General features: G+C 45.0%; 1 protein-coding gene across 1 annotated transcript in view; it reads left to right on the top strand.

Moving 5' to 3' along the window:
* Window positions 1-987: 987 nt before the first annotated feature.
* kitlga (kit ligand a) overlaps window positions 988-14045 on the top strand; it is a 32548-nt gene continuing 19490 nt past the window's right edge. Inside the window, exon 1 of the mRNA XM_030096927.1 lies at window positions 988-1297. Coding sequence (XP_029952787.1) covers window positions 1283-1297 — 15 coding nt within the window. The 5' untranslated portion in view covers window positions 988-1282. The remainder of the gene's footprint in view (window positions 1298-14045) is intronic.

Raw genomic sequence — 14045 nt, forward strand, 5'->3', positions numbered from 1 at the left:
CGACATGCAGATATGGGGGAGACAGGAGTCGAACCAACAACCTCCTGATTGTAAGACAACTGCCCTCCCCACTAGATCACAGCCGTCCCAGTTTATATTTATATTGCTATTATCAATAGGTACTAAAAAAAAGAACAAGCTGTACCTCATTCTCTTCAGTGAATCCCCTCATTGTATCATCATTATCATTTCAGAAGCAGAACTTTAGAGCCCTGCCAGTTTGAAAATAGATCTCTATTCATTTGGCGTTGGAAAGGCGATGCACCACAGCCTGCGTATATGGATTTCTCCAAAATTGGATAAAGTGGCAAAGAAGACAAACAGTGTCTCTAAACTTCCTGTATCCTGGAAACATGAGCTGTCGGTGAAGATATGTGGCGCTGTTCTTTAACTTGTATTTTAAGCATCATATGTTCCAGTTCCAGTAATTCTGACTTGCCCATATGTAGAGGATCAGCCTGCCGGATGAAGACTCTGTCAGCTGATAAATGGTCCACTGTGGTGGATACTGAGAATGTTTGCTCTGCTCTTGTATGGTGCATGCTCTCATCCGTCTTCTTTACAGCTTCATGGAGAGAAACAAACACATTCACACCTATGGACAAGAATCCATCCATCCTTCTGGGAGGGGCTGGTATCTTTTCTATCAACAATAAAACAACATGTGACCAACATGATTTCTATTCAAATTAATGGGAAAAGGGGGAAGATGTCATTCAGCAAAAGTTTGGACATTGTTTATTTATTTATTTATTTATTTATTTATTTATTTATTTTTGGATCATTTTATTTCCATGCGTCTGGAAACATATTCCTGATTTCTGTATTTAAATCAGCATCCAGCGGTGTTAATGCTGCGGTGTCTCCGGAGCGGAGACCTGGAAATGTCCTCATATTGTGCATATTTCATGGTGGCGGGGGCGGCTCCCTGCCTTTACGCGCCCTATAAAAGCGCACGTCCCTCCCTCCACATGCTGACCAGCTCCTCAGCTGCCAAACACACACGGTCACACGCACACACTCTCTCTTGTGTTGTAGTCAGTCCGTCAGCCGAGCTGTATGACACAGCCGCTTCCCCCCAGGTGGCACAGACAGAGCGTTTAGTCATTTTGTTCCCGTTATTTTTCTTGTTTTTGGAGCTTTTTATTCCCTCCTCTGCTTGGATACTGCTTACCTACGGCATTGGATATGTGCACACAGGATGAGGACAACCCCTTTCCTACCCGTAGAAGTAAAATAAAATAGGCTTTCGGACGCACTGGATTTACTCCTGTCATTCCATATGAAGAAGTCAAAAGTAAGTAGCTGCTCTTGTTTGTTTCTTTATCCCCTCTTTTAATGTTTTTGTCTGCGTTAAACCATTTGGAGTTGTGGCGTAACGCGCGACCGCGGCTCCGGTTTGGCACAGTTTTCTGAAAGCCCTCGCCACTGAAGTTCTGATGCGCCTTTTTCTCTGAAAGACTCAACATGTTTTTGGTTTGATAAACGCCTGGAGAGGACTGGACGTGTCTGCAGCGCCTTCCTTATTTTATTTATTTCCTCCTCAGCCGCGGCGCGCCTTCGCGCCGCTGTGGCAAACCCGCTTTCCTCTCTAAGCTGCCTTTACGCAAACGCTCCACCTGTGCACAATGCACACACAGATTGCCTCTCACCTGCGTCCCTTTATTATTCCTCATTGGCAGTACTGTTGCACTTAATGCGTTCCTTATTAGCACGTTTAGTGGTATCGATCTGTCACTTACCTTCAGGTGAGAAACTTTTTTTCTCCCCCCTTTCCAAAGACACTTGACGTGCGTTTGCTGCAATGATTTTACGCACTGCTCTATCGCGAGTGCGGGTTCTCTGTAGACCTCCAGTCTGCGTGAAAATAACAAATACCAGCTGTAGCTGAATGTTCTTTAACTAAAGTCACAGTGGATTCACCTGAATTGGGGAAAAGCACCACTTTCTGCTTGATGCAGGCGTTTTTAAGGACGTAAATACCACGGCAGGTCAATAAATAACACTGGTAATGTAACATTTTTAAATCTATCCCTCTCTCCATTTCCGCAGCTGAGTGTTTGATGGCGTCTCAACACTGGTTAACCATCAATCCAAAGATTGCCTTCTCATCCACCTCCTCCTTATAGCATCCGAGCAGCCTGCAGGGCCAGCTTAGGCTCCATGTCAGCCAGCACTGGCACTGTAATCTTTGGCCTGTAAGGCATGGCTGACCTAAAAATGTGCAAAGTGAGGCCTGCAGGTTTATCACAATTACTTTCCCCCCCTTTAAAGACCACATTGCATTTTACAACTAGTGCAGAAAATGTGGATCCTGTGCCACTTGCGGCTCATCCTGTTCATACATCCAATCATGAGCTGAGAAGCACATTTCAATTCAAGAGAGCATCTAACAAGACCTCTGAAGCGTTTCATGGAAATCGAGTGACGCTTTATCTTGCTTTGAGATGTATATGAGTGAGAGGTCATGACTTGCTGATGTGCCTACGTGTTCCAGAGAGGGAAAGTCTTTGAAGTGAGGCTGGGCATCTTCCGGTAATGACATTCAGAGCGGAGTTTCCTTCATCGGTCTTGTTTTAATGGAGTTATTCTGCAGTACGTTGAGCCTGGCTGCAGCGCCAGACACATCTCGTCTTTTTTAAGTTAGTTACAGATGTTGCTTGCGATGCTCCCCTTTGTCACGTAATCACACTGAAGAAAGAACAAAAAGGTACCCTACTGTATTTTAGCCTCTTTTTTCTTTGGAATGTCGTTCTCCATGTTGCTTTCTGCTTTACCTGTTTATACGGTGCATTAAAACAGACGACCGTTGATCTGTTACTGACTGTAATGTCTCAGAGTCTTGGCTCCATCCTATTGAACCAGATTCCTAATTGGGCGCTGACATCTTGGCTGAGCTCTCTGAAGCAAGCTCGTGTGTGAGAAAAAGTCTAGACCTTCACACCTCCACACAACATTTGGCTCCAGTAGGGAGCGCTAATTTTCTAATGCTCGTCACTCACTTGAAGGTTTTCAGGCTGGCATGAGCTTTAGAGACGGATCACATGAAGTGAGCCTCCACCTCCCTCCCTCCCTCCCTCCCTTCCTTCCTTTATTCCCCTCATGTTCTCTCTGTCACAAAAAGGGAATTTTTCTTGATTTGCTGTTGATTAATTGACCGTAATTAGACGCTTCAGAAGTCGTCTGCCCGGCGGCCTGCAGCTCCCCGGAGTCCATCTCTGAGGTGATATACGGTCCGCTGAGGGTGTGGAGGTGTGTGTTCATGTGCTGGGGAGGGGGGAGGGGGGGGTACCAAGCAAGCAATGGTAATGCTGAGCAGTGCTTTGGCACCGGGTGTCTTTGAAGGCCTCGGTCTGGCCTCGACTCCCAAACACAGGCCGTAAATCCACAGGCCCATCGCTCGCTGGATCACTGCTGTGGCCTGTTTCCCAGCTGAGGGCCAGCAAGCAGCAAGAATAAAGGTTTTTTATTTTTATATCGATGTATAAAGTAATGATTTTTCGAGATTTGCAACTGATGAGCGGCGCTGCGACAGTATGTTGAAGACTCGCAGTAAATGAAGCTTTCTACGGTGAATTTCTCTGCGCAGTGCGGCAACTTCCTCCTCTCATTTCTTCTATAATGTTGTAAAACAGCCTGAAAAATCCAGACGTTTGTGCTTTTTACTATGTATTTGATGCAGAAGTGCGTTAACCCTGATAATGACGGAAACCCTGTTAATCTCCCGTTTTTAAAATGGGGCCTCGTTTGAGGGCCGAGCCTCAGAACCGTCGCGCCTGTTTACAATGAACCGGACCCTCTCTGCCAAATAGCTGCTTTATTTGCTGTTGCTGTTGACTCTTGTTTCAGATCAAAACAGACCTGTTTTGCTTGTATAAATTTTAATCTCGTCTGCACATCATTAAATTGGTGAAGAGTCACAGACTTTTACACTTTAGAAGCGGTCTGTGAATCGTCTTTCATCAGTTCATGGTGGAAATGCTCTTGGAATTCAATGGCAGTGCTTTTTATGCAAAACAAACCTTCACCAGTGTAATCTTTTTGCTTATTTTAAACAGTTCAAATCACCATTCAAACCAGAAATAGCAACCATTAAAAGTCTCCTTGTGATTTCCTATTAAAGCGGCGATGCCGACTGGGAAGCGAAGCCAGAAAAGGAGTGACGGCTTAATCCCATGTTTGGCCAGCACAATTATGTCACATGATCCTCGAAGCATGCAGGAAGGAGGGTGTAGCGCGGAGAAGAGGGTGCTAATGTGTCCGAATTAACTCCTGAATGAATCAGTTTACATTAGGGTTACATAAACAGCAGGACGAGAAACAGGCGTTGACGGTGCGCTAGCGGGCTGGGTGCAGCTGAATGGAGGATCAGGCGTTTGATTCCTCGTCTGAACACACTCTGGGTTTACCCCGGTTAGTCATTTCTTCCTGAATGAAGCCGTGAAGAAACCCCCACTTGTCTGCGGGGATTTAAAGCCAGTTATTCAGCCGTTCTGCTGATAATGTGGCAGTTAGCGGAGTTCTCCTCGGGCCGTACAGCTCATCGGAGCGGTGAGTGTGTGTCGCCGCCTCTTATCAAACAGTCCTGGTGACTCATGTTTCGATCACAGCTCCGGCCCGGCTGCCCATCCGTCCACCGGGCATTTGTTTCGCATTAAGTGAGATCCATCACTGCCACGTTGGTGTCGGCCTCCCGAGTTTGAAGGATAAAGCACTTTATCAGTATGCTTTCTTTTCTACGTGACGCGATGGAGCCCAGGTCATGTGTGAATTATCGCTCCTCCAGGACAGGCCATTGGCAGAAGTCAAATTAATTTTCTGTGGTTAAGCGCCGTCGTGCCTGCAGGGAGGCGAGAGAATGAACTCTGCTGAGGAGTGAGCGAGTGCAGCCGAAGAACGCAGTGTGATGTTCTCAAAGAACAGGAGGGATTTCCCCAATCACAAGTTAGGAATAAAAAGAGCCAAAAAGTTTTAAAATTATATTCATCATTTAGAGTTGAGTCACTTTATGAAACTCATTTCACTTCAAATGTGCGATTGATATGTTCAGTGGTTGACGGTGAAATCATGAAATTCTTGCCACATCTTCCGAGTTTGACTAGGAAACTACAAGATTCGGGGTAAAACCATGTGATTTCAAAGGATTTAGCCACTTGTTGAATAGATGAAATTGTGATCACAGTAGAAAGTTTTGTTTTAGGTTAAATTCACACAATTTGAAAAGCTTCAGCGCTGATAACAGCAGATGAGTTTTGGGATCAAATCCTGGAGGTATAAATGAACCAGCAGGACAGCCTCGGTTTGTCCTGGAACCACACATTCTGAATAGGGCTAATGTTGGTACTTCCCTGTTTTCATCATTAAATAGTGTGAAGTTGAAGAGGTCTAGCAGCCGTGCCGTCTTCAGCTTCAGGAAAGTAAGCGGCGTGGGATGAGATAAAGGTTTGAACAACTGAATTTACTGGTTAAAGTAAAACTACTGTGTGTGAGTGTGTGTGTGTTTCTTTTCCTCTCACTGGGAGAGAAACACTGAGGGTCTGTGGTCGGATCCACTCAGCACCTCGACTGTTTTCATTTCCTGTTGTTGTAGCTGTGACCAGGAGAGGGAACCTTCCCCTCCGCCTGCATGTCCGTCATGAACGTCCGCGCTCCGGCGTTCGGCGGATCCGTTATTTACAGAAACGTGCACCCCGTGTGTTTTATTCCCTGAGCGCTGCTCTGTTCTGTCAGAGCCGATTCTCATCCGGAGTAACGGAGGCCTTGCTTCACGTCTCCGATGAGCCAGAGAGGAAAGCCAAGACACGAAATGAGTCACTGCACATTGTAAAAGGAGGAAATCGCATTAAGACTACCGTTTGATCCCCGCTCCGCAACTCACCTCCTCTGTGCCGCCCAGGTTGAACCTGAACAGATTTGCTTCTGCTTCTATGACACATACACACACTGCGGTTTATTTTACTTTCCAAAGTGACTTTTCATCCCACTGAAACTAAATGATGAGCAGATCAGATCTGAATGGGAGACATATCTTACCTGATGTTCATTTATTACAGCAAACCTCAGAGGAAATGTTTGGTTTGCCTGAGGCGCAGCTGGGTTTGCGCTCCAGATTGACGTGGTTGTGATCTTTTTAATTTCTTCCTTGGGGCTGTGGAGAAGTGGAAGAGTAAAAGCACACACCATTGATAAGAGCAGTGTGGTTTGAGTCCTGCTGTAGAACATTTCATGCGTTGTTCCTGGAGTGACTTTCGGACCAGAGATGGCCTGTCAGCGCCCCGCTCCCAGAGCGCGCGGCCTTTCTGAGCTGCGTTCGGCGCCCGCTCGGATAAACCCTGCCGTTCAGCTGCAGCGCGTTTCTGTCATGTTCAGAACACGGAACAGAGGAGCTCCTCTTCAAGTCGATGTGGCAAGTGACCCCAAGTATATCTGTCTTCGTAATAGATAATGAAACAGCTTTCCACCGAGCCGTGAGACAGAAAACACACTTGGAGAACTCTAAAGAGTGTTAAAATAATGTTTACAGAACTCAAGTCCATTAACCACTCCACTGAGGTCTGTCACTCTGGAATTTCTACAAGCCTTTTTTTCTCTCTCTCTGTCTTTCTCCCTCTCTCTATCTCCTCAAGCTGAAATGCTAAAAACCTGAAATGAGTGGTTGGGTCAGATGAGAGATTTGTCAGATATGGGTTCTGGCTTGTCGGAGTACTCCAAGACTGACCTGGTTGTCATGTGAAGACGAACATGAGGGTGGAAATCAGTCACACGGTCGGCCGCTGTACGCCAGCGGAGCCAGGTTAGTTCTGGGGAACGGCGCAGCGCCACAGCAAGGCAGGAAGCATGGCTTCTTTCTCCTAAACATCTGTGAAGAGCGACAGCAGAATGAAACATAGATCCACTCTGGCTGCAGCTTGATTCAGGCAAAAATAATACAGGACCTGTTTCATCTCACATAAAACGTGATGTGCACGTGTACTGCGCAGTCAGTCACAGCATGGCGGTTCAGCGCTGCACAGTAAATCACCTGTTGATCATCGTCACGTCAACATGCACCGACAAGACTGAGTGAAGTCGATGGAATTATGTTTTTATCCGTTCATTCTGTGCTTCTAGCAAGAAAACAACACCCAAAAATACAAAGGTGGTCTTGTGAAGCGTTCATGCTGGGTTCAGACAGTGTTAATTAACAAAACCCAGCACTGAGAAATACATAAACATAAGTGGACATGCTCATGTATTTGAGTTTTGGGGTTTTTTCTTGGGACACGTTCATTTTGATATGTTCCTCCCTACAGCCTTACAAAACAGAAGCATATCGCTGTCCTATAACTCTGATATAAAAATATCAACATATACGAATGTTTTCTGCTTTAAAAGTTTTTTTTTTTTTTTAATTGAATTGAAACAGTTCAAGGAAAAAAAAACAATGAAATTACTGAAACCTTACAAAACCCTAAACACATCTTTTGATTTAACTTGATTTTTGTTCTGTTTCATGTCTTCGGAGTTTTGCGTCACCGGTTGGAGAAACTGCTGACTATAAAAGCCGATCAGCCCAATGAAAGAATGAGTTGCTGAGTCTCTTTCTGCTGCTGCTTTTGAAAGTCGTTGGCGGAGCTCGGCACGGCCTGCTTGTCTTCTTTTCTCAGTCCTGACTGGCTGAGAGCTTCAGCAGAGCCACCAGAATTCATCAGAATCACGTCTGCTGTGCTCCCCGGTGGCGCACACAGAATATTAAAATGTTATTATTGTGTTTCCTGCGTGGGCCGGCTCTGGATATGAAGTTTCTCTGATAATAAACCGATCTACGTCACTCCCTACCCCACATCATTGTCTTCCTGACAACTGGAACTGTCGACCCAAACCTGGACAGCGATCCTCCACCGAGGCTCCTCGGAAAATTCCTCAATCTCTTGTGAGGCTTTGTAAAAAGATAATGATAAATAATAATAAAATGGATAAAGTGAACCTTTCATTACAAGCCACAGACAGCCGACAAGTCTATTTTGTTGTCATTGAAAAGGCTTTCTGCGTAGCACCAGCAGCGTCTTTCTGAAGGGTCCCAAGGGGGCCGTTGACTGAACGATCATGTGCTTCCTGTTGAAAGTGGCATGAAAGCTAGATGAGTCAGAAGTTTAGTGTCCTGCTGCCGTACTGGCCTGGAATTTAAAGCTAGGATATAATATGAAATCCAATCTGAGGCTAATGTCCCCCAGAGGCTTCATTATATTGACTTCAGAGAGGACTTTGTGTTTATTTGGTGTTTCATCTGCTACATGAAATTGTTTTTCTTTCTTTTCTTCTTTTTTTCCCCCCACAATTGGCGTAGGATTCTCTTTTCAGTAGCTAGAAAGCAACAAAGCACATTATATGGCAGCAATGAAGTGTGAACAAAATGTGACCGTATTTATGGACTGCTCTGGCTTTTTTTTTTTTTTTTCCTGCAAGGATGCATCTAATTCCATTAGCACACTGGCCACGCCACGGTTTGTGCACACGTGTCTGTTCAGGCTCCTTCGGGGGCCCCGGCTTTCGCAGATTGACGTGCTGCCTTGAACTGTAATGGCTAACAGGAGCTGGAGGCGTCTGAACGCAGGAAGGACCTCTGGATATGTTGACAGGAGGCAGAGTCGTCATATTCAGACACGGACCGCCGCGGAGCAGGCGGCGCCGTGACTCACAGCTGCTGCTGGACCTTTAGTGTCGCCCTGTTTTTGTGGTTCTGTTTGCTTTGAAATTGCATTTTCTGCATGATCAGTTCGCCCCCGAGCGAGGATGAGAGTTTGCAAGAGACGACTGATACAGTTGTTAGGACTTGTATTAGTCATTAGCCACCGTTGAAGAATAATTAGAGGAGTGCCCTGAGGTTTCTGTGTAAGTCCATCTTACTTAGGGGTTGATGCGCCGCGCAGTAAACTGAAACTGTTCTTTGTGGTCTTGAAGCGCTGTCACTTTCAATCGCTGTCAGTTTTGCTTTTAGGAATTCAGCGTTATTACTCTGAGTCCTTGAAGCCCGAGGCTATCTGTCTGAGAGTTCTACCTGAAGAAAACACCTTTCAGTGCAACTCCACTACTGGCAAGGAGGGCGAAAACCTTTTTGAAACACAATGAGCCACGTTGGTTCAGTCAGCAGGAGAAAGTGGGATTGGAAAAGACATTTCACTCACACCTGATCCAAACTGGGAATTGAGGAAACGCCTTACCGCAGAAGACGTGTGGTTTTAATGTCAATCTGAACTGAACACCCGACCACACTCTGTCAGTGTTATGGTAGTTTATTGTGTTTTTTGGCTTCTGCAGGCTTCTCCTCCTGAATCAAACCATTATCATCAAGCTTGTTGTGGGGATAATGATCACACTTCCCTGTGGTTTATTGCCTTTTCCCTTGGCGCAGCATGAAACGGCCTCTGAATCATTTGTTCTATGTGGGACGTTGGATTTCAGATTTATTAGCGTGATTAGCATTTTAAATAAATCATTCACCAGTAATGTGTAATCCTCCAAACTTTTTCATGGGCCATTTACTGGCAAAACATGTCATGAAAATTTTGAGTTTCTGTAAAAGATCATACTTGCCTGTGCAAGATGATAATGACGTGTTTTACGTGCGTGTGTGCGTGTTCTTTGTTTGCCCGGTGATGGATTGGCAGATCTATCAGGAGCGTAACCTGCTTTCACCCTTTGTTGACGGGAATCTGCTCCAGCACTGTGTGACCCACAGTAGGATCAAGTCATGTAGAAGATGGGTTTTATTTCTTGTGTTTTGTCTGGTCTGCTTCTGCAGTAGCGTTAATCCCTCAGAGAGCGGTAGAACATTTATTTTGCTTAGTAATAAAAACAGTTCAGCAGCCAGTCGCATCCCGGTCTCTACAATCTATAACCAAAACATATTGAGTTTGTTATCTTGAATGCGTGGGCAACCACATGTATTCCAAACTGAGAGTTTCACCTTAAAGAATAAATCACTCAAAACTGTCAGATAATTCTTAAATGGTTAAATTTCTTTCCAGAAAGTGTGACATTTTGCAGAAACCGTTTTTTGATCCCTTACAGCAGCATCTGGTCGGTCTGATTAATGTGGTGCAATGGAAAATGTCCCTGTGCTGTCCTGCAGCAGAGGGAAATCCTGAGTTGTGGTATCAACAAATCTTTTATTTTGTCGTGCTACATTTAAATCCATTAGGAAAAGTAAACAAAAAAAACAAACAAAACACAACTGCAGAATCAAAGACAAGCTGGACATTTCTGCAGGAGGATTGGCTGAAACGATGTGTGGAGCATTAGTGGATGGCACAGCATCCCCACCCCCTCATCCTTATCTCAGCAATGCTTGGATTCTTCACCCAGACAAACTCGGGAACATAAATAAAACCATACCTCTGGCGTGGCTGCTCTGCAGCATGTGTTTCTGCTGAACGGTGACAATTGACCCAGACTTCAAAAGAATTGAGACAGATTATGAAGAAGTCGCCCCCAGAGCGCTGCTTCACATCAGCGTGATGGACGTTCCCGCCCACCGCCGTACGCCAGATGATCAGAACCGCCTTCATCGGTCAGCCGCCTCTTTCAACAGACGGTTTGGGAGGTTCAAGGAAGAAGTTTGAACTGTATCTTGACGGCCAACGCTTATGAGAAAATAGGACAAAGAAGCACAGTTGCACAATTCCTCTATTTTCTTTTTTGTCTTTTGTCCCTTGTTTACCAAGACACATTCCCCTCCTGCAGTTGTGCATATTAACCAGATCCGTTCTGCCCCTTGTTTGTTGACACAGTAAGTGATGTGGCTGCGTAACGAGACTGAGAGGATCACAGAACGCCGTTTTCGCCGGCCAAAGAAAACAACAAAGAACATGTGTCAAGTTCATTTCTATTTTTATCCAAACCACACACACTCTTTCTAATTTGCTGTGGCTAGCAGGCTGACATTTCCTGCGGGACGAGGCTATCGCAATCAACACAATCATAGTTCAAGTCAACATGTCCTCTGAAGTAGCAGCCATGTATTTAGACGGTGACGGCTCGGGTTCACTCAGTGTGTCCGGGTCTGCTGTGGGCCGACACTCGCTCTTACAGTTAAAGCCGTTTCCTCCTTTGAACAGATACGTTTGTCTTTTTCCTTTCCTCAATTGAGGAGATTTGTGCCTGAAACTGTCCCTTGTTGTAAAGCGGCCCCAGACTGCTGATCCTGTTTAGGCTGGCCTTCCTAATATGATTAAGAATACAGGGTTAACTGAGGTAAGTGGGCAGAAGTACCCATTTCTTGTTTCTTTATCAAACTCTTTTTTTTGTGTGTGTTTTTAGCTTGTTGATTCAGAAATAATGAACAGTTTCCTTTCATGCAAATAAAATCCACTTCTTTATGTTTCATATATGTCAAAAAGCAACTTTTGACGAACAAACTTTCCAATCCTGTGGTTGGCTGAAGTTTAAGAGTCTGACTCTTATTTATTGAAACTTCTTTGGGAAAGTAGTGTTGATTCTGATTGGACCAAGACTACAGAGTCACACTGTCTCTGCATTTTTTCTTTTTTTCCTCCCACTGTTTCCTCTGCTGTTTTATTCCTTCACTGTTAAACTCCTCTAATCTGCTCCAGATCACACACGCTTTCATAATCTTGGGTGAAAGGACATCAACATTTGATGCGCGCTAATCTTCCAAACCGAGTCGTTAGGAACAGCAGGGATTCTCTTCATTTCCACCAAATCCCCTTGATCAGGTCTGACTCACTGCACATTAGAAGCGCCTTGTTTTCCCCTCGGAAACATATGTTCAGATGAAAACTCCGCACTGTAATTTATTTTCATCTTGCATCCAGTGAGCCGTCTATTAAACAACTGATCCAGAGCTGTGACGCTATGTTTGCTTTTGCTAATCAACGCCGTCGTGCTTTAATTAAAAGCTATCTGCGGAGGTTTCTCCTCCATCTGCTCAGCTGTGGTTGATGAGTCGCTCCAGACCAGCTTTACTCTGGATCAGACAAGCCAAGATGAACTCAGTCTGAGGCCAACAGTTGCCTATCAAACACACCAGTCATATCACATCTGGAATTGATGGATTTTTCTGGCATTCATCACACAGGAAGCAATTTATTTACACAGATGCAAGAATACACACAAGCTTGGTGAGATTTGCTGGTTTGTTCAAGAAGACTGTGTGCAGAAATATAAGCTCTCTGTACCAAAAAGTTAGGGTTTTTATTGCTGTTAGTTGTTTCTAATATTACTCTAGATAATCTCAGCATGAACAGTATGCATTATTGTACTCTTTCATCTCATGTCTACAATGATCATTAAAGATAGGAAATCATGGAAATCAAGTTCTTTAGTTTTGTGTCTATTTAGGGAGGGAATTACAAGACGAGTCAACGATCGGGCCAGACTGGCTCGGTTTTCTGTAGTTGAGGCCCAGGTGACAAAAAAAAAAAAAAAAAAAATTGTGTTCCAATCTGTGACGGAACGAACAATACATGAATTTACCAAACGGATCTTATAATTTCACTATGTCGGTTTACCAAAGCAAACTGCAGAAGTCTCACGTCACTGGTGTGTTTGTTTTTGTTGAATCCCGTGACGTGAACCACGGGTCACTGCAGAGCATCAGTACCTCGGCTTCAGAATTGTCAGGATTGTCGGGTTTTTGTATGACGTCCAGGAGGCTGGTGGAGATCTGCTGACTTTGATTCATGGGGAAAATAGGTCTTGTTGTACTTGTTAGTGGCTGTCACGTCAAACAAAAGAAAAACTCCTTTCACCCCGGATGAGGAATGATTGTCACATCAAGCCATTGTTGCCGCTTTTGTCTGCTTATTAATCCAATCTGAAAGGTTTTCATAGACCGCTTCCATCACGCTATTTGTTGTTTCTAATCCACAATAATCGCCTTGTTCACTGGGCTTTAATACCTCACAATTAATGTACCACAGTCGCCCGTGCCAAGGAACAACTGGGACTTGTCTGACAGGTGTGCCTGAGCTCGCTTCCTTGCTTTTATGCGTCTCGGAGTAATTGTCTGTCTTCTCTCTATTAGCTCGTAGGTTATTCTGTTAGCGTTAGCAGCTGTGAGTGCACCTCAGCAGACAGTGAAAGCAGCAAATTGAATGTTCCTGGAAGCTAATTTGATTTCCACGCCAAGCAAGTGAGCTCCGGTCGCTTGAAATTCAAGTGTAGGTGCAGTTGTAACCTCTCTGTTACACTTCCAGCTTTTGAAAAGACAGTCATGCTCCATTAAATAATGAAGGCAATGGATTGGATGATAAGTGCACACTCAATCACGCTAGTGTTTGATTCTTGATAAGAAGTGCAGCGGTCTCTGCAGTCTTATCTTTATGAGGGTTATCAGGCAAAAAGTCCACAAGTCAAAGCGTTTGTTCTGAGCATGGTTATCAGTGGAGATGTTAAATATTGGCACAAAACCATGACTAAGCCATTTCCTTGGGTGTTTTCAGCAGTAGGGAAAGTCTTTCAGGTTGTGGAAGAGAGGTGGCAAATAATATGAACAAGTTCCACTGAAATGAGGTAAAGCTCAAGTATTCATCCGTACACCCTTGAGTAAGCCACGCCTGGATCAGCTCTCTAACATCTGGACAACAACAGCAGCCTCGTCATTCCTCCCCGCAGCCTTTGTCATCTGCTCCGGTTTAATCCCCCCCCCCTGAAACTCATGAAACCTGGGAAATAATGTCTCACGGCAAAATTTGAAGCCGTGATGCAGGAAAAAGATTAGTGTAAAACGTCCCATCTCTGCGGCGAAAGCAGGCCGCACATTGCCAGGGTGGACGAATGTCATGCGAGCGCCCGTGTGCTGCTTTTATGAGATTATGTGGATAAGAGGGCGGCGAGGCCGGCGGTCTGGAGGGCCTCCTCGGCTAATGAGGCCTACGGTTCAAAGTGGTGTCGGAAAAAAGATTGGAGAGGGTAATGATGCTCTGCATCAGGGCGATATGGGACAGCAGACATGCCACCAGGGCCTTAATGCACCTGGTGATGATGATGGACAAGGGGGCTTCAGGTTGGAGCGCTGCCTCTGATGCTTGCCGCTCTGGTTCCAC

Source organism: Salarias fasciatus, chromosome 7, assembly GCF_902148845.1.
Source record: "Salarias fasciatus chromosome 7, fSalaFa1.1, whole genome shotgun sequence".
Taxonomy (NCBI): domain Eukaryota; kingdom Metazoa; phylum Chordata; class Actinopteri; order Blenniiformes; family Blenniidae; genus Salarias; species Salarias fasciatus.